General features: G+C 39.1%; 1 protein-coding gene across 4 annotated transcripts in view; it reads left to right on the forward strand.

Moving 5' to 3' along the window:
• LOC122577542 (tyrosine-protein phosphatase 99A-like) overlaps positions 1 to 19,554 on the forward strand; it is a 427,764-nt gene that overhangs the window by 318,083 nt on the left and 90,127 nt on the right. For all 4 annotated transcript variants that reach the window (XM_043748870.1, XM_043748879.1, XM_043748881.1 and 1 more), the window contains exon 3: positions 15,235 to 15,358. In XM_043748870.1, coding sequence (XP_043604805.1) covers positions 15,235 to 15,358 — 124 coding nt within the window. The remainder of the gene's footprint in view (positions 1 to 15,234; positions 15,359 to 19,554) is intronic.

The following is a 19,554-nucleotide window of genomic DNA, read 5'->3' on the forward strand; positions in this document are numbered from 1 at the left end:
GGAGTAATTGTTTCCCCCCCTGCAGAGGATGCCAACGACGACAACGATGACGATTACGACTACCACGGACGACATTGTCGAGGCATACAGGATGCGACGAAGGAGAAGGAGGAAGAGGAGGATATGGAGAAAGAGGGAGGGAGGAGCGGCAGGAAACCCGCTGCAGGACTATCTCAGATATGGACGCGGACATTTATGTCGTAATGAAACGTCAGCCAGTTCCGCCCAACCGAATTTTGGGAACTCTCTGTACGCGCTTGTAGATGCTAATTCGTATCCGCTCGTATTTCCAGCTGGAAATCTCGCCCAGCCCGTTATCTCCTGGCATATTTCTGCGCTCTCCGTTTCGCTATCGCTCTCGTTTGGCTGACAGACGATTCTCTTGCCATTGATTTTATGCACCGTTTACGATCCCGTAACATATCACGATCATGATGAGATCGAGGATGTGAAAATATACGTCGATATTAAATTCTACGTTAATAAACCGTAAGAAAATGTTTCTACTAGTCCTCGGAGAATCTTCGTTTGCCCAGCGAAGCAAGGGAAGATCCTCGGAAGAAAAACAGAGAGATGCTATCGTTCAAACGTTGAATCTTCTTAACAATCATACAAGAACGCGTTCCGTGAACGATCCTTCTTACTCGGTGTTTCAGCGGTGCGTTTCATAAATGAATAACTCGGAAGACTGTAAGAATCGAAGTTTTGAACGAAATAATAAACGGTGAACGCGAGATAAAAGGGAAGGAACTCTGTCTCGAAACTTCCGCAGGCGAGTTTCATGCGGAAGAAATTGTAGCGATAAAAAAAATATGATTTACACGAAACTTGTAGCCGTTTTGTTTAATAATAAATACTTTGACTAAGTTGTAACGGTTCTCGCGACTAACAGGAGACCATGGAGCAACGCGATAATAATTCTTCACCAAGGAATTTATGAATATTGTAGCGTGCTACGGAAAATCAACAGCTCCCGGTTAAATACTAATTACGACGCTAACGATTATAAGAGCGCGCCAGGTATCCATTACAACGTTTACGTCCCATGCCTGTTAACCAGGAAAGACGAAACGGCCGAATATACGAACGAATAAATTTCCAAGTCACGATTCTTCGTCTTTTAGGTTTATCGGAACAGCGAATGTTAGTTTCATCGAATATCACTGGCTGTGGTCTGACAGTAAAGGGTATACAAACCGAATGGCAGGGGGGATAACCATCGCGAAGAGTGGTTTAGTATCGTGGGTTCGCGATGGTCTGGTCTAGTATCGATTTCGGGGTTTGTTAACACACGGTATTTAAAACCATGGAAAATTGAGTGCCAAACGTTCCGACGGATTGTGAACGATAGCCCTCGAAAACGACAACGATAACCAACAATTGGACAAAGAGAGAACAGGAGAATGCAACAGGGAAGCGGAGAGGATCAGTCAAGAGCGAGGAAGAGAGATTTTGAATCAAAGAGTAACATCGATGGTAAACGTTTTGCGGTAATATCAACAATTACCGTGCCACGATTAAAATCCACTCGTTGCTCCCGTGCACGCGTCCCTGTCCCGCTCGTTCTTGGTTAAACTCTAATTAAACCCTTTCCTCGGTTCGTTTCTATACCGCGAATCCTTTGTGAACTATGCGTTTTGTCCCAACTGAATCGCGTTTCAATTAACGAGCCAACTGCCTATGATCCACGTGTACACGGAAAAACGAGCAACCGAGAATGTTTCCCTGGCAATCTCGTGATTGTTTTATTACCTTCCATTCAACGAAATATGCATCCGTACGGCGATATACCGTTTTTGTTTAAATTATCTCAATTGTTTTCTGGTGTTTCGAGTTAGTCGTGAAAGCGTACGTGGAGGAAGATATCTTGTAAAACAATTTTTGATATTAAGCAAGAAGATAATAGAGATATGGTGAACACTCGGTAAACAGCTCTTTTAATCGTATATTCGTTTGAACACGTTATGTTTAGGTTGTTTTGAAAATAAGAAATTATCATATAATTAGAGACCATAGGTTAGTAGACTGTAGATTATTAATTAACCAAACCGGTAAATATATTCTGAGGGAAACTAGTCTCAAATATTAATTATGCTTTCGTTATGAAACCATCCGAGAAATGTGTTCTCGGTCCTCTCTCAGAAATATGTAATGTGAAAAAAAGAATTCTAGCATTAAAAATTGAGAGAATTCAGAAAAACGACAACAACTTGACACAACTTGATCAAACATTTTATATATTGATCGCGGATAGTGTTAATAATTTTATTATATTAACCTCATACAAAAGCTTGGCAAATCGTATTTTCTTATATACTTATTTATTATCAATCGCCAAATAGTCCTCACTTCCGAATTCTCATAGGATCTCTACTTCATTAACCAATTTTCTTATACTAACGCCCCTATCCGCACTCCATTTATATCACATTAATCCAGTTATCGTTTGTCAGTACTAACAACGTCATCCCAAATTCGAGTAGCTCACAATAAAAACCGACAAATTCCACCCTGCTCGTCAAAGGAAAAAAGTTTAATAGCATATATCACTGCTATACTTGGAAAGAAGGCGCTCGTAAAAACACGAGATTGCATTAGTAGACGTATGCGGATAGATTTCGCCGAAAATGGAACAGAAAGTGTAACGTGATCGAGGAAAATTTCGCTGTTCGTTTGTGGTTTTTATCGGCACGACGCAACGACGATCCGCGAGGTTTAACATAAGCTTCATTTACGGGAGTCTCACGAAACGGATGGGCGGCATTGTTTGCTCAGCGGATCCGAAAATAAATAGCGCTTTCTTCGTTGGTTATAGGCGGCGCCAGAACGTGGCTCATCCATAAAGAACGTTTGAACGACGTTGAATGTTTAATCGTAGCGAACTATATTCTCCAGCGAAACGTGACTATTTTTTATAATGCTTTTATCCTTGCCGTTTTTTCGTAGGTAATTGATGTCTCGACAGACGTCGCGATCCTGCGATCCAAACGTGTTTGAAGCGTTTTTTTGATTTCAGTCATTCTTGTTTAGCACCCGTTGACCAGTTTTACGACCTGTTGAAACCAAAGATTCCTTCTTCAAAGAGTCAAAGGGCCTTTCTCGAAGACGATATTAAATAAACACCTATAGAATGTTATTGAACTATTAATAAATATTAATCTTCGTAATACTTTTATCGTAACCTTTTTAATCCGCGTATAAATCGAAACACTGTGTAGTAATGTAAAGATTAATAGATCGCCCGAAATACAGATTTACGGAAGACACTTCAGTGTATTATTCAAGATGGTTTCAGTTTACCACTTCTTCATGGGTATGGAATTTTGTAAAGTCAATTACTTGCGCGATTCAAACACGTTCTATCAAAGCTTCTATACTCAATCATCTCACACAAAGACTTTACTACTCACGAACGTGCTTCGATGCCTTGGTGCAAGGTTGCGTCGTTCCAGAACCGATTCGCTTCTTGCGGTTCTTACAACGTACAAAGAGGGTTGTTACCCTTTCTGAAAAGTTCGTCGTCGTTGTCGTGCTGCGCCATTATTTCGTCCAAGCTTTTTCGCCCGCGACCGCAAGTATTACGTCGCACTAAACAAATGGGTTATTCGCGGCAACATTTGTCTTTGTACTTCAGCTACCGTACTTAAAGCATCCGAGACGCAAGTAAAATATTTGCGGCAGCTAACGCGCTCCCCTGTCCGTGATTTCTCTTTTTGCAAAGGCGTGCCCCTCGACCGTCCCGTCGACTATTCCCGTGTCTTATTCCATCCTGTTGTCCCCGCTAAACCTCCGCTAACGTGTATTTTTACGAGGGATTTCGGTATCCTATCGGTAATTCTGTCTAAACTATTTGTACGAGAAACATCTGAGCATCGTGCAAACAAACAATTCTCGAAGCGATCGCCATTGTTTCCCTCTTCCTCCATTTATTGCTTTTGTTTTCTTTTCTTTATTTTTTTCTTTTTTTTTACTTCTCGTTCTATCGTTATAGTTGAATTCATACAGCAGAGAGAGGAAAGAAAATTAGAGAAGTTATAATTTAAGAAAGTGCTTGATCGTGCTTGCGTTTGTTCTTCGCCTTAGTGTTTATCTCCGTGGTGACCATTTAATTCTCTTTTCGTATCTCTTGTATACTCTTTGCCATTTATTGGTTAGTTACTACTGTTTTTAATTCTTTCAGTGTTTAACAGTTGTAGCAATAAGAAGTTCAGTCATACCATTCTTCCCCACTTATTGTTTCTGGTTATCTATTGTTATTTCTTCATTAGCACAGACAAAATAGCGAAATGGAATAGTTCGGCTTAATATTTTATACATGTTCTGTCACTATCCATTTTCCTTTGCACAGATATCCACACTGTACACATGATACACAGATTGAATTACCGTACATCGATAGATTGATACCAAAATTAGTCGGATCCAATCCCATCTAGAGTTTCCTGGCGCCAGGAACAGGTAGTGAGGTACCCATCACTGGGCAACACCAGATTCCTCCGCATCTAATGCACTGTTTTATATTCGATAAATTCCATTCGACTTCACGCGAGATCCGACTGCCTTGAAGAACGGTCGCATCCAAAAAATTTCGAATTCAGATCGGATGGAAGATGGGCCGAGATACCGACAACGAACCGCTCTCTGTATAAAGCCGAATTTACACTGTTTCACTGTGGAGGATCGCTGCGAATGATTCCTCTACAATGAAAGTGAAGGATGAAAGTGTCAACACCAATTCACTGGATAAATACTTCGGATAAATCATTAGTTTTATTACACTGAAAGTCATTTTCAGCACACTGTTAGTAATGATATGCGTGTTAAATATTTCTTATTAACAGTAATATCCCAAATTAATTTGTATAGTTCTGTTTATCCGTAGGGAAACGCTTTGCACGAGCATATATCAACAATAATTACATTTGCTAATTTGTGAAAGATCAAAATTCTAATTATCCTTATTCATCTCCATTTTCGGTCGAATATGTCGGAATACGCAATCAGCATGCGTTTATGACTTGTCAGAACCGTTTTAATACAAATGTATCATCCATTTCGTTTATTCAAAGCTCGACTTCACTCTGTTCATTGTTCACTTTGGAGCATCACGACGGATAGATTGAGGATGAAAGCGGTGTTTTACGACGGATCATCCGCAGTAATTTTCTAAAGTGAAAAAGCGCAAATTCGGCTTAAGCGAAACACGAATGCCAAGACGGAGCGCGTGAACGCGTACACGATCGAGTGACGTCGACGTTATAATAATAGAGCGACAAAATCATATACGTGCAGACACTGTGCGGGAACGCATCATTCTTGCAGCAACAAACAGATTTACGGACAGGTGAACAAATATTACGCGTATATAGGATCGTGCTTGACGATAAGGTTGGAAAATGAACGTGTGAAAACATAGTTTTAAAGAGCTTCTCTTCCTTTCGGCCATTTCACGAAAGCGTTCGAACACTTGTGAAAATTCTGTGTTATACAAAAGATTTTTAATGTTTGGAGAAAAGAAGGATAACAGATAACAATTCTTTCATGTATAAGAAGATGTAGATATATATTTATTTATTTATTTATTAACAGGAGAAATATTCGCTTCTGAAATAACTTGATACCGAAACATTTTACCAAATCAAGCAATTCGAAGGGGAGCATACCCAACACTAGATACCAGGACATGCTTATTAGCTGTAAAAGCGAAAACGAGTGAATGAAATAAAAATTGATAGAAATGTTGGTAGATGCTTCTAGACTTCTGCATAGTAATTTCTCTGTATCGTAGATAAAATATGACGTTATAACGAAGGAAAGGAAAGAAAGGTGAACAATCAAAGCATAAAGAGAAAAGAAAAGTATGTATTTATTGGTTTACTCGTTAGATATAGGAACGACGTCAATTAGAGAATTCTCTGTTAATGGAGAACTACGTTATGGCAATTGTAGGAATTGCGCTACATGGAGGATGAAAGTAAGAAGCAGGACGAAGGAGCATGAAATTTATACGTTCGCGAAATCGAAAAATCTAGTAGAAATGTTCCATTGCCTTTTGAATTGTTAAAAGTAGAATCTTGTCAACAATCTTCTCTACGTCGATTTCCATCATCCTCGCAAAAGTTCATGTGCACGTCAAAGTTCATGTATAGCAGCGCAGTGTGCTCAATTTTCGAAGAGTCTTGCGCCCTTTACACGCGGCCACGGACCAATTTTTCCAGCGTTCTGTCACCTCGCGCTATCACTGCATCAATATTACGTCCTTTATACCTCTCTTCGCCCAGAGCGGATACTTTCCCAGCATTACGCATATATTGCATGTTTCACGAACATTTTTAGCTGGCGCCATGCTACACCGTTCCGAATAAAGATGTTCACCGATTGAAAAGTGCTTGAAAACACGCGACGAAATATGATTCGATTTCAAAAACTCCGCCCTATTTCGCAAACAAGAATCCCAAGATTGCATCTTACGTGCTTTAGGGACGCGCATGCTTCATTCACTGTCGGGATCATGAAAGGAAATACCTGAAATCGTAAATCAATCTTGCCAGGAGCCAAGTCGAAAATGAATTTCCCTGGTAAATCAATGCTCCTTCAATCTGACAAACCTGCATGCAGCCCTTCCTCTATTCATTTCTTTGCGCAGAATCAGTCGACGAATAAAGATTATCAAAAACCGACGAAAGAACAACATCCCCGCAGCGAGTGCGACATTAAAATTCCATGACCAGCTGCGCGAGAAGACGGCTTTTGCACAAAGGTACTGGAGAGGGTGCTAATTTTACACTGACGTTTCTGATGGAACGTATACAGTGTCCCGGACCAGTAGAACTGGATAAGCACCAACCAAGTCAGCAACCGAGTCAGCCTGTCTTTTCTGTTTTACGTTTTACTCGGTTGCGCGACTCGCGTTCGTGGAACTGGTGGTCAGAGGCTGGCTGACCAGTTGGGAAAAGCTACCGAGAAAGGAGTTCGTGTTTCCGCGGCACACGTGATCCGTTTGCCACAAAAATTTAAACAGAGAAGTCTACCTCTAACTACAGCCCGGGATCATTCCCAGTTACCCTATTCAACACTCCTTTTCAGGGATTTCAAACAAAAATACGAAGTTAGTTCACTATGATTTTTTTTTATCTTCAAGCGGAAAAAAATCAACCGGATCCAATATTTCCTCGTTAGTTTTTAATTGGATTTTTGGTTTTTGATTGGTCTTCCCAAGCGAAATATCGTCAATTATTTGTTTTTAATGAACGTAACCGAGGTGTAGGAATTTTTCGGTCGACCAGCACTCAGATTATTAATTTTCCAATGTAAAACACGCCGATTGTGTAAATCTCGGCTAGCCGTTCGCGATAAATTTGCGGTCGCCTGGGGCATCGGGTAGCGAAACGGGCAAATATGTAATTTGAAATTTACACGGGTTTGGCGTATTATGTTCCGTCAACGCGTAAACAGGCCAATATTGCAGGCAACGGAGGCCGACGCGCGCACCCGCCGTTACGTTAACGAGGCGGCAATCGATGCGCGTGAAACAAATTATAAGGAGAAAAGTAACACAGCTAGGGCATAATACGTACGCGTAATTTCGATTCAGCCGAAAGTCGACCGAGTGCGCTGTTCCCACTGCATTAACGAAATATCGCAGTACGATGGGCTCGATCGTGATGCAGTTATACGTGCAATTTACCGTCCGATGCGCCCCTAGAAAATTGCATTCCCATCGGTGGCCGACACTTTTCCGGATCGACTCGCGTTTACGCGTGGATTTTTCCGTGAAATAAAAGGATGGAAGAAAATAAGAAAGATTGTAAAGAAAAAGAAGAATCTAAGGATGGATGGATAGACGAAGCAAGACAGGATGAAAGGAAGAGAAGAAAGAAGCGGAGGAAATCTTTTTACCTTTGCGAAATATTTAAGCATTTCTGTGAACGCGCTTGCAAGGATCAAACAAAATAGAAATTTCGGGAGAAGAAAGAAGGATCTAAAGATGGCTGGATAGACGAAGGAAGAAAGGATGAAAGGGAGGATAGAAAGGAAGGAAACCCTTTCACCTTTGCAAAGTATTTCTGTGAACAGACTTGCCGAAAAGTACCTTCTATTACTGGTCGTCGCGCTACACCTGGGTTCCAGCTTCTCCAACCGCAGAAGATCCACGCAAATCCTGGCGAATCGAATCGATATCCTGGTGGAACTATCGGCCAAGAATGAACCACGGGCCAATTTCCTCGGGACGGTTTGCGATTTTTCACTTTGCACGCCGGCCTGCGTAATCCCGTTTTCCCGTTCGTTCTAACGATAGTCCTGAGGCCACCCAAGGGGAAAATGTCAACGTATATCCAGACAGAAGGGAAATACCGACGGGCGTCTGGTCAGGTTCACAGAAGGGTGACATAAAGGCAGCGGGATCGTGACTCTGTGCGTATTTATCAATCGGAAATATCGTCGTACAGAGGGGCGTTATCGTTCCTCCTATACAGTTTGTCGCGTTTGCTCGAAACGCATTTATTATGCCTTGGACAGATGTATCCCAGACAAATGAAATCGTCTATGAAGGGAAACGTTTAAAAATGTATTCTTCTGTCGGTTTAATGACAGTCGAAATAAATAGCTAGAGATTTAATTCTATCACACTTGATATTACGCACCTGTAACATTGCATATTTTAGTTTAACGCGTTATTGATTCATATATAAATAATAGATATATTTATTTTCTAATAAAATGCTTCATTTTTAGAGCTCATTTTCGTAAATGTCTTAAAATTACGAATTTTTATGATGCATTATTCTTCTACTATACCGATGACATAAAGTCACACGAAAGTGTCTGTACACCCTACAAAAATGACATTTCTTTAAATCAACGATCAATATGTAATTTAAAAAGCAATCTTGATTCTATAGTTATAATAGAATGTTAGAACATTTCATTGGAAAAACACTAAGATTTATTTCGCTATCACTTCGTATGTTAAATTAAATGGACGCTGGATCATATATATTTTAGTTAAATAAAAATGATCTTTCTTTTTTATAAGGTTTATAAGAAGACAACTTTTACGAATTATATAATATACGCGACAATAAAAGATTAAATCGTATAAATATGCTGTTATTTTATTGTTATCTAACACTTTTAACTGCTGGGTTGCGAAACTATCGAACGATACTCGATACGACCGATATATGGCGGAGTTATAAAGTCAAACAACAAACAAATGACCTTTTGCGATTGTGAAACACGGTATTCATGAAGCGTGATATTCGAGACGTCGTACAGAGAATTCTCTTTTGGCGATATTCGAAACTGACAGTCAACCATTCTATGAGCTCGATGTTATAGAAACTTGTCAATATCGAATCCCAATTCCAGCGTTAAAAGGAAGGGAGGGTGTTAGAAGGGGATGTCAGAGTTCTCAATCTACTCCGCAACTAGAGTGGTACTTGCGGCTAATGCTGCGAAATCTTTTTAAACTTTCCGTTCTGTGTGGATGGCTCGTGTTAACCGATCGTTCTATCGAAAACAACTGTTTGTATTTCCGATAGCAACCGTCGCACGCGGTATCGCGTGGATGATACCTTAGAAGACAGTTTATCCTCTAAAGTTTATCCCAAGAAAAAAGGATGCTTCTTCAGTTTTTCTTTTCTACAAGAAGAAATCAATTCGAAACGCAGAACCGATGTTCCTCGCGAAATTTCTCCTATCCTCCCCCATCGTATTCCTCCTTCTAAATCTGCTTTTTAAACCTGGGAGCGCTTTAAATCCTTCACATGCGCCTTTAAATTCGCGTTTCCTCCTGAATACGTAATCTGTATCGCGCACGTTTTAAATAAATATATCGCGAAGCTTGGGATATAGCTATACTCAGAAAATACATCGAGAAGCGAATTTTGAATTTCGTGGTATATTAGGCCCTCGGTCTTTGAATTAAGACTTGTCTTGTTTTTCAATTTAAAATTAAAAAGATTATTAGAAAAAAATTGCTGTAACTGAGAAAATGCTTTAATCTTCAAATAAGGGCTAGAAATATTCTCAAATTGTTATGCAAATATTTAATAAAAACGTTAAGGAACAGAAATAATCATCGGTTAAATAATAACACGAAAAAGACGTATCTTTACATGGGCAACGCGAAATGTGTCAACAAGTGTGTCGCAATTATGCGGCTTACATATAGCGCTCGTTATATCTACATATTTATATCGCTTCATTATATGTCGGCACTTGAATAAATATTTTGCAAACATTAAAGAAAACAAGTGAATTGGAGGATGTATCGGGAAATGTGCAAACAATATCGAGAAAGTACGTCATGGGGAACCATGGAATCTAATACAGACTCAGATGGTACGGTAACAGTTTCAATAAGGCTCGATCGAACAGCCCGGCAGAACGTTACTTTATCCGATCAGCTATTTGCTTGAGGAAAAGTCCATCGCGTACTCGAAAGGGAGGAAAACTAACGTTTAAGAGATACGATACACAGACAAAAATACTACGGAGCGGAGGTACGGAATTGGTATATATAACATCCAATATTGAATGAAGCGCTTCTCGGCAAATAAACTTGTTCCGGTGTATTTACGCGGATAATGTTTGGTTGCTTCGTTAACCCCTTAAAGCTGCAAAGGAGAAATCATAACCCCATCGATGCTTTAATTCGTTCTACGGTTAAGCCCGCGATACCAATCACAGCTACGTGCAAAAGTTTCCGACCAGATAGATTTTTCGCTTTATATAACAGTGTTTATTTGTTAAACTATTTCTTCCATTATTCGTCATATCTTTATAACCGATAGGGTAAGGTGCAGTCATTCGAATCAGCTAAGTTTCAGCATCTTAAAATTCAGTCTTGAACATTGTATAGAATAATTCGTAAACCTATTGGGTAGACCTAAGAGGAGAAAATATCGTATGCTTTAATTCCTTTTTAAAAAATTATTAAGTACAGGAGAATCATTCGGATAACTCTATGATAGGGCTGATAACGTGATATAATATATTTGTATTGTAATTTGAATTATAAATAAAATTGCAATTATAGAGATAAGAAGTAAGGAGATTAACAACTTTAACGAACTATATGAAAGGTAACTCTTACTCTATTAGTTAAAGTTATTTTAGATATCGCTTCTGAAATATAAAATGAAAAATTTGTCTGACCAGGAACTTCTGCATATCTCACTGTATCTTGACAAGATCGGCTAAAAATTGATAAATATAAACACCAGATCGAAAGAAAGCAGAGAGGAAGAAGCAGCAGGTTAATGGTTAGACGGCGAGCTTTAACGATAAAGCGTAGTGAGAGATATTTACGTGGAGCCATATGGTTGAGCAAGGCAAAACAGTTCTTAAAATGACACTCATAAATTTTGGTAAACGGCCTCGGTGGAATTTATATTCCGCGTATAGCAAAGGACGAACCGCGGCGTCCCTCTGTGTGCAGTTACGTCGGTATGCAACCTAACCTGTATAACTTCCGGTATCAAGCGTCCGCGGATCCTCGTTACCGAGGGCAAAAGACACATTTCGCCTGTAGTTCCGGTAACGTGGTTGATTCTAATTGAGAAAAATTGTTTGTAACGTCATCCCGTGCAAAGGAGACACACGCCTTGAGGATTTATTATAACAATTCTTGTTTGCGAAATTTACCGTGCCTTCTGCCAATTAAAATCGCTACAATCTGGATTAATCTTGGCTTGAAGTGATCTTCAATCTTTGGTAATCTTTCATTTCTTCAACTTTACCTTCGTTTAATGTTTGAGGATTATAAAATGTTTGAGAGATCGTTTCATTAAAACTTTGAGCCATTTGTAAGGGGAACGTTCATGTTGATAGTAATATCTCGAGTTTACAAATAATTTTCCCTTTGTCTCGAGGATTACATTCCCTTGCTTAAATATTGACGGTATGAAACAATGTATACCTTCTGCGTTAAAGAAATATTCCTGTGTGTACATATGCTCTAGTCTAAAGTAACGAAACGCGAAAGTTCCTCGAGAATTTACTTGTTCATTTAAAAACAAACAGGGTTCGATTGATAGTGCATTATGGTTCATGTATAAACAAATATATGTAAATAAATGTAGTGGTTTTATATTATTGTTATTATGAACTTACGGAGATAGTAGATTAAAACTCTATATTGTGTAAACTGTTCTTGATACTTCTTTACAATTTTACAGTAGTAATTGTGTTACGTATACTTTGTAAAAATTATTCTGTTGAATAAAAATATTTTAAAAAGAGGAAAAAACGTTACAGTTCATGAATATTCACAAGTATTCATTTACTGGTCTCATACGAAACCAAACAATTGTCTTAGATTGTCAAGGAAAACGATTGGCCGATTAGAATTTCGTACGCATGTAAAATTCTGGTTCGATATACGTATCATTAATTTTTTGAAAATATCTACAAGAATTATATAAATATAGTAAACTAACAATAGTGTAGTCATAGTTCTCTGATCTAAATTTTTGAAAATTTTTAGAAGAATTGAAACAGCTATAGACGGCAAAAGAAATAACAGACTAATGAAATTGTTATTATAACATTCGATATATAAATTCCTACGATCTATGGTTTGAATAATTTTTAGAAATTTTGATAATTTCCTAATAATTCTTCGAGCATATTTAATTCTTCGTGAATGTCCTAGTACTCAAACAGGATTGTACACTCAAATAACACGTTTCACAATCTAAATGTTTCTAACTCACCGGCGAAAAAACAACAAAAGAAAAAGACAAAACGATAAATATCAGAAGTAAGTAGTTTTAAACGATCCGTTCGAATCCATCCCATTAACCAGCCCGATGTTCCGATCACGCGAACAAAAGCGGGTGTTCGAGAAGCTGACAGGGCCGAAGGGCCAGCCAATAAGTCCAAGAGGGATTCGATCACGCCCCGTTCGCGTTTCCATGTCCGCTCGATAAGACTGCGCAAACGAGCCCGCATCGTTTTTCGAACTCGATGACTCGGCCCTGTCGACTGGCGATTATTTTTCCCGTTCCCGAACGGGAGATCGAGTTCGAGTTCGTTAAGCCGCAACAATAGGATTTATTTTCGCTCCTCTTGGAGATGGTCGTTTCGCGTTCACCTTCACGACGCGTGTCACCAAAGAAATATCAGCTATTGGTCCCTCTTCTGGTTATCGAGTGACGTGAATTATTAACGAGGGAATGAATATTCGAAGCGACCGCCTCGATGCAAGACTGCGTTTAATCTGTTCGCGAAATTAACGCGCACTTTTTCGGACCTTCCGAATCGACCTAATTGTTCGTCGATCGGATAAAAAAAGAAGGGCGTCAAAGGCTTTGGATATAAACTTGGTCGTTTATCTCCGACTGGTTGATTAATTATTATCGGTGCATTAGCCTGTTGAAATTATTGGAGGTGAGGGTAGAATACCTGATATCATATTGAGGGAGATGTAAAAGCAAGCCTATGTTCCTTTTTACCTAACTGGAGTATATATTACAGGAGTTCACTGATTTTCCCCAATATCCGCGATGTTTTGTTTATGTAACAGGAGTTTACGTTCGAATAGTTGGAGTTAATAGGCAGAAGTTCATTTAACAGGCAGTTCATTTAATTAGGCAGTAACTAAACTTTCGTTGTAATAAATGGAATACTACTCCGCTACTATTGTAGCTATAGTAGCCTCTTTGGAATCAATCGATAGTTCTGGCGGTACATAAGGAATGCAAGCGAAACATTCAATAGTAAACACTTTCTATATTTTAATGAATTTTAGTGTTTTATATTTTATGAACATTTTGTTAAATCATACGATTTAATCCTCTTGAGTCTTCGTTTACTGTCTTCCAAGTTGGGCAGTATTTTTATCAGTTCATTGAATGTAATTTAGGAAAATACATTGATATAACCTATTATGATTTTGCGTATTATTTAATGGCGAGGATAAATGTTACATTACAATTTGCATTATATCTAGTAGTATTTCTTAATGAATCTTTTATAGATCAGCTTGAGAGAGAACATGACAACCATAAACGTACAAATCCAGGTTGCCTTTCAATCAGATTATCTTCACACGCCTGAAACTCCTATTAGTCCATAATAGTATTGTAATCAGTAATCCATCGTATGCAGTTCGTTCTTTTTATCAAATTAAACCTATTCCATAGTGTAGATCAATCAGGGACAATTCGAAATTACTCGATAAAATTTAAACGAAGCGACGTGCGCGAATTAAAATCTACGCGAGAATAGATAGAGAGAAACGGGGAAACGTTTATCGTAGCTGCATTTACAATGGGCGATTAATTGCTGGAAGTTAACTGTGACCAGCTTCTCGTCCCGCTGCAAAACGTTAGAACGCACGAACGACCGAGGTCAGGGGAGGATGACGACTCCATCGTGCAAGGGTTGCGCGCCCTCCGTTCTCATTTATGATCTTATGCGACGTGCGCGCACTGTTATATCTCCGTGGCTCGCATGGCGGTGCATATTAAATGCCTGACTCTTATCCGACGCTGGTTACAGCAACGGGCGTGATCGGTGTTTCAGACCATGACTCCTTCGAAAGCTTGTTCTCTTTGTAAACCACGATAAAATGCCCCTGCCAGCGAGTTAAAGGGGAGACTTTCAACCTTCCAACTCTCGCGCGAATTATTTTTCCAACAGTCCAAATGGCGATTTTCCAAATTCCTTTTGAAAGAAGCGCTAAATAATAGCAAAGAAACAAAAATATTCAACGCGATGTTAATACATAATTCTACGTTGTATGAAATATATTAATAATAATTAGACTGCGGATGTTTATGCAAATTCATATGTTTACAGGCATTGAAGAAAGAGCGAGACTGGGAAAAAAGCATTTTAGCCCCTAAATGTTGGAATATATGTATATTTTGTATATTGATGTTCATCTTTGTACGTGTTTGCATATTTACAATTGTCAACAATGCGTAAATATCTACGGTTTAATAATAATGAACGATCTTGTAGTATCTCTGCCAAACTCACCTAAATTTCTTTAAATACAGGAAATACAGGAAAACGAATAGTCGCGATGCTTTGAAACTTGTTCTATCTTTATCCCTTAACTCAACACTTAAGAAAGTTAAAGTAAACTGCAATACGGTTCGATTGGTTGTTAAAACTTCAAATGTTATTACGAGAAATACAGCTGTGTAAGCTATGTAAGAAAAACATCAGTAGCCATAAAACTGTTTAAATTGCTGAGACTTGGAAATTTGTTTTCAGATGTGCCGGATCCGCCGGACCGTCCTCTTATATCGAACTTCACGTCGAGGTCCGTGCGTCTGTCTTGGGTGGCGAGCCGTAATTCTCATAACAACCCTATCCTGTACTACGTCATCGAAACTCAGTAAGTCGTTTAAATATTGATACTACCCGATTTCCACCCGATAACAGCGGCCTGCTTCGTACCATCCGACTCTCAAAGGAAATTAATCTGGTCGAAACCGATGGACTTGAAACGTTAAGAACTTCCAACGCCCAAACTCCCAACTTTCGGCGCTTCTCTCTCATTGCCAGTTAATATTCTGTCGTCCTCCAGTTAATTTCCTCTCTCCACCTTTCTTATTTTCGTTTGTTTTTGTTTTACAATGATATTTTCGTTCGTTTGGTTTGAGAAAACGACACAAGAGGGACAAGGGACGCGGCCTAAAATTGCCGTCTGCATTCGAGTACGTCTCAGAGTCTGATTATCTTTCAGATACAAGCTACGAGTTCGAGGCTTTAGCCCAGTAGCTCGGGAAACGGAAACGGATAAAATAAAAGGAGTTACTAGGGATAAGAACTGCGGTGTCGATAAGCACCCTTTGTTCTCCCTCGCTTCTCCCGGTCCTGTTATCTTCTCCCGTCCTTACCGCATCCCTGTGTGCCTCTTTTTCTCTTACTTCGCTTCTTCCTGTTTCTTTTCCCTCTATAGTTCGCTCTTCGACCACTCTACCCTCCCCTTCTGTCTCATTCTCTGTTCACGTACGAAAGGAAGGCCCCCACGCTCGCACTTATCCCCAGTTCCCTCTGGTTCCACCGATTTTCCACGGAGAAATTCGCTATCGACATTTCCGAGTGGCACGTATATCGAATGACCACTCGCGAGGTTTGCGCACGGGAATGCAGGAAAATGTGCAGAAGGAAATTGGACCGAACGAAGGGAGCTGCGAGAAAAGTTGGGGAAAGAAAGAAAGGGAAAGGCGAGGAAAAGTCTTTCGCCATCCTTTCTGTTTACCCTTCTCTCTAGCCATTTTCTCATCCCGGTCGCGACTAACTGGTTCGGTTTTGCCGATAGCTTTCGTCGTGCCAACTTGCGAGAAGAGAACTCGGTCGTTACCATAACTTTCGTCGAAGCCCGCGCGTAAATCTACACCACTCCGCGGCGCGTTGTAAATAACGCCGGTTTAATTCAATTTGCCGCACGCGTCTTTGTCCTGCTCTTTGGTGTGATCTCTGTAGTGTCGCAAACACTACGATCGGCGCGAATCTTTTCAATGCAAGTAATTTTATCCTGTAGTTTCTCTTATTTAATAAATCCTATCAGAAAATGTTGTTCAATATCGAAATTACCAAAATTGTTAAAATAACCAATACGTAAGTTTTCGTAAAATTGATTTTTTGTAAAATATGTGGATATAAAAGCTTGTTCGTCTTGTATCATATTGTTAGAGGGAAAAACGATGGGAACAGAAAGAATGTTATTGCGAAAGTTTATTCTATTGGTTGTCTAACTGCGCTGTTACCATACATAGTTTGATAAGCGACAAATTATAAACTATAGACTTCAGTTGCACGGTTGTTCAATTTTTATCGTCGGCGATATGTTTCTTCACATATCTTTCATTTTAATTTCTTTCGTTTATAATTTAGCTTTTCCAAGTTTTGCACTTTAGTCGTCGACGCTTGTAACTTTTAAGTTTTTTGCCATGAATCTAAAGATAAAAAAAGAATTAAATAAAGCAGGTTGTTAAATAAAGCACATTAAACATGTGCAGCTTTTATGAATCGTCTACGGTGACGAATGAACCGTGAGTGTCGATCATGAAGAATAACGGTGACGCGTTTGTATTATTAATCTCTCATTCCGGTGGCTCTTCGTTCGTACTTTTTTTTTTATTGTGGACCGCGTTGTCAAATGAAGGTGGCGAATGTATGTGGCAAAAAATGGACGAAAGGTAGATGAAGAAAAGAGAAAGAAGCAGTGGTTGGAACAGAATGACGAGGCCGTAGCAGCAGGGGGTTGGGCAAGGAAGAAAATTAGTTTGAGCCTTTGAAAAAGGAAGACAATGGAAGCTGGATCTACGGCGCGAAAAGTAGCGCTTCGATTTTCATCTCTGAGGCCCTTTTGTTTTTTTTTTTTTTCTTTTTCTTTCTTTTACAGTTTTGCGGCTCAATGTAATAGCCACCAGTTCGTCGTGGTAACGCTACGTAAATAGTTTTAAATTACATAGCTCGTAAATCAGTCCTCTAATAGGATTCCCTGTTAAATCCGCCTTCTTTGCGGTTTTAAATATCTTTCAATTTCCCGAAGACCGCCTCAGCAATAACTTGATTAAAAGTACTTGTGAACTTGTTGGCAATAAAGGAATGAAACTATACATTATATGCAAAGATATTATTAGTAAATACTATAAGTCGTGATATTATTGACCGAAAAGTTTCGTCCACCTTATTCTTTGGAAAAGAACAAAGTTACTTGTTCTAATTAAAATTTTTACCGATTAATTTTAAAAATTTAGTATTCATCGTTACTTATGATTGTCTTCCATCTGTATTTTTCAGTAATGCAATTTTTTCGTTGTTGTTGAATTTCTCGTTTTTCTTATTTAAAATATCCTTCCAGCGCGTTTAAAGCGATTTACAGTATTGAAAATGTTTTCCCTGCAAAAAGTTTTATAAGTTTTAATCTGACCAAACTTTATAAATTGTAGTCTAATCGAGTTACCAGCCTATTTGAAACAAACTGTGACAATTGCCTTCATTAAACATTTTTATCTCGTAGAAAATTCAACGTTTAAGAACAATTTTTGTTATAGAATACAAAAATGTAGAAAGATGCACAAATAACAAAGATATGGAAACCAAACTATATATTACTATATCCAAGAAATAAAACATTCTTTTATTCAAGTTACAAACCTGCATCTTAGTGATTCTGTTCTATGGTTAAAAAATTTTAAGAAGATTCCAGCTAAGAAGTAACTGGTCGGTAGAGAATAACGACCGCTTTCTTGGTCCCAAGGGACGACAGATTTTTAATTCGAAACTCACGGAGCCGTTTATCGCTGGAGAAAGTTTCGACGTTGCGGCGTGGCTCGCCGTTGGAGAGAATCGTCGTCGGGACATAGCATTGTGAGGAATTCTTCGTCAAAACGGCGCTTGATTTCCTCAAAGATTAATAATCCACGGACGAAATGACTGCGGACCGTCTGTGGCTCCGATGGAAACTCCGCGTGGTTGCGCGAGAAGGGGTGAGAGGGAGAGTCAAAGGGATAAGAGGCAGGAAGAGGAGGAAAAAGAGAGTGAGAGGGGGATGAGAACGGAAGGCGAAGAAGGAAGTTTGTTCGAACTTTATTATAAAACTAATATTTTCCAAGTTCTATGAGGTATTACGATAGTTTTCTGAAAGGGCCTGCCAGCTAGAGCGGCAAGGCGAAGTGGTTCGCGGGCGAAACTTCAATATTCGGCGACCATAACGACACCCGGCTGATATATTATTTCCTATAACTTCTCTTCACTCTCACGGCTTTGTCTGGCCCCGTTGAACGAGGATAAGAGGATCGGAAAAGAAACTTGATTAAGAATTCCGTCCCCTCTGAACCTCCGTTTTATCTTCCCCCTACCTGACCCTCTCGTTCCCTTCTGTTCACAAGATACCGTTCTTTCTCTTTCTACGATGCGACTGCCATTCCCGTTCGGCGAAATGAATGGTCGTACGTGCGAAGTCCGCCGAAGTCCGCCTCCGCTGGTCCCATTCCAGCTTAATAATTAAATCTCAATTGGTCTCTGCGTTGCTCATAATGGTTCATCGGATGACACCTTATTGGGTACAATATTTCCATGACAGTATTAAATTTTATTAAAATATATTCTGAATATTTATATAATTTTACGTTTTTACGAATTTAAACAGAGGAACGTGATCTGGGAAAAATTTGTTTCAATTTCGAAGTGTTATTAGAGACAAACTCGAGTGCAGATGTTTGTAGAAATTTATATTTTTATAGATGGATCGTATGCAAAGCTGAAAAAGATAGCTCTTGATGGAATAAATGTCCGGTCGATTGTTTTTGTTAGAATCGATAAAATCATTTAATTAGATACGTGTAGTTAGTTGAAAATTTTAGATTTACATATACCGAGCGAAAATTCAAAGTCGATTTTCTCGAAAGCAAAGCCTCAAACGAAAAATTTTTATTCTATATTTTCGACTTCTTTTTTCGCATAGAATCACCCCCTTTCCGCTTGTACCACCAGTTACCAACCACCCTGTATATAAAATCATCTATGTACATATAGCATTGTGTATAGCAGGGGAGGGAGAAAGGGGAATATCCCTTT

This window comes from Bombus pyrosoma, linkage group LG2, assembly GCF_014825855.1.
Source record: "Bombus pyrosoma isolate SC7728 linkage group LG2, ASM1482585v1, whole genome shotgun sequence".
Taxonomy (NCBI): domain Eukaryota; kingdom Metazoa; phylum Arthropoda; class Insecta; order Hymenoptera; family Apidae; genus Bombus; species Bombus pyrosoma.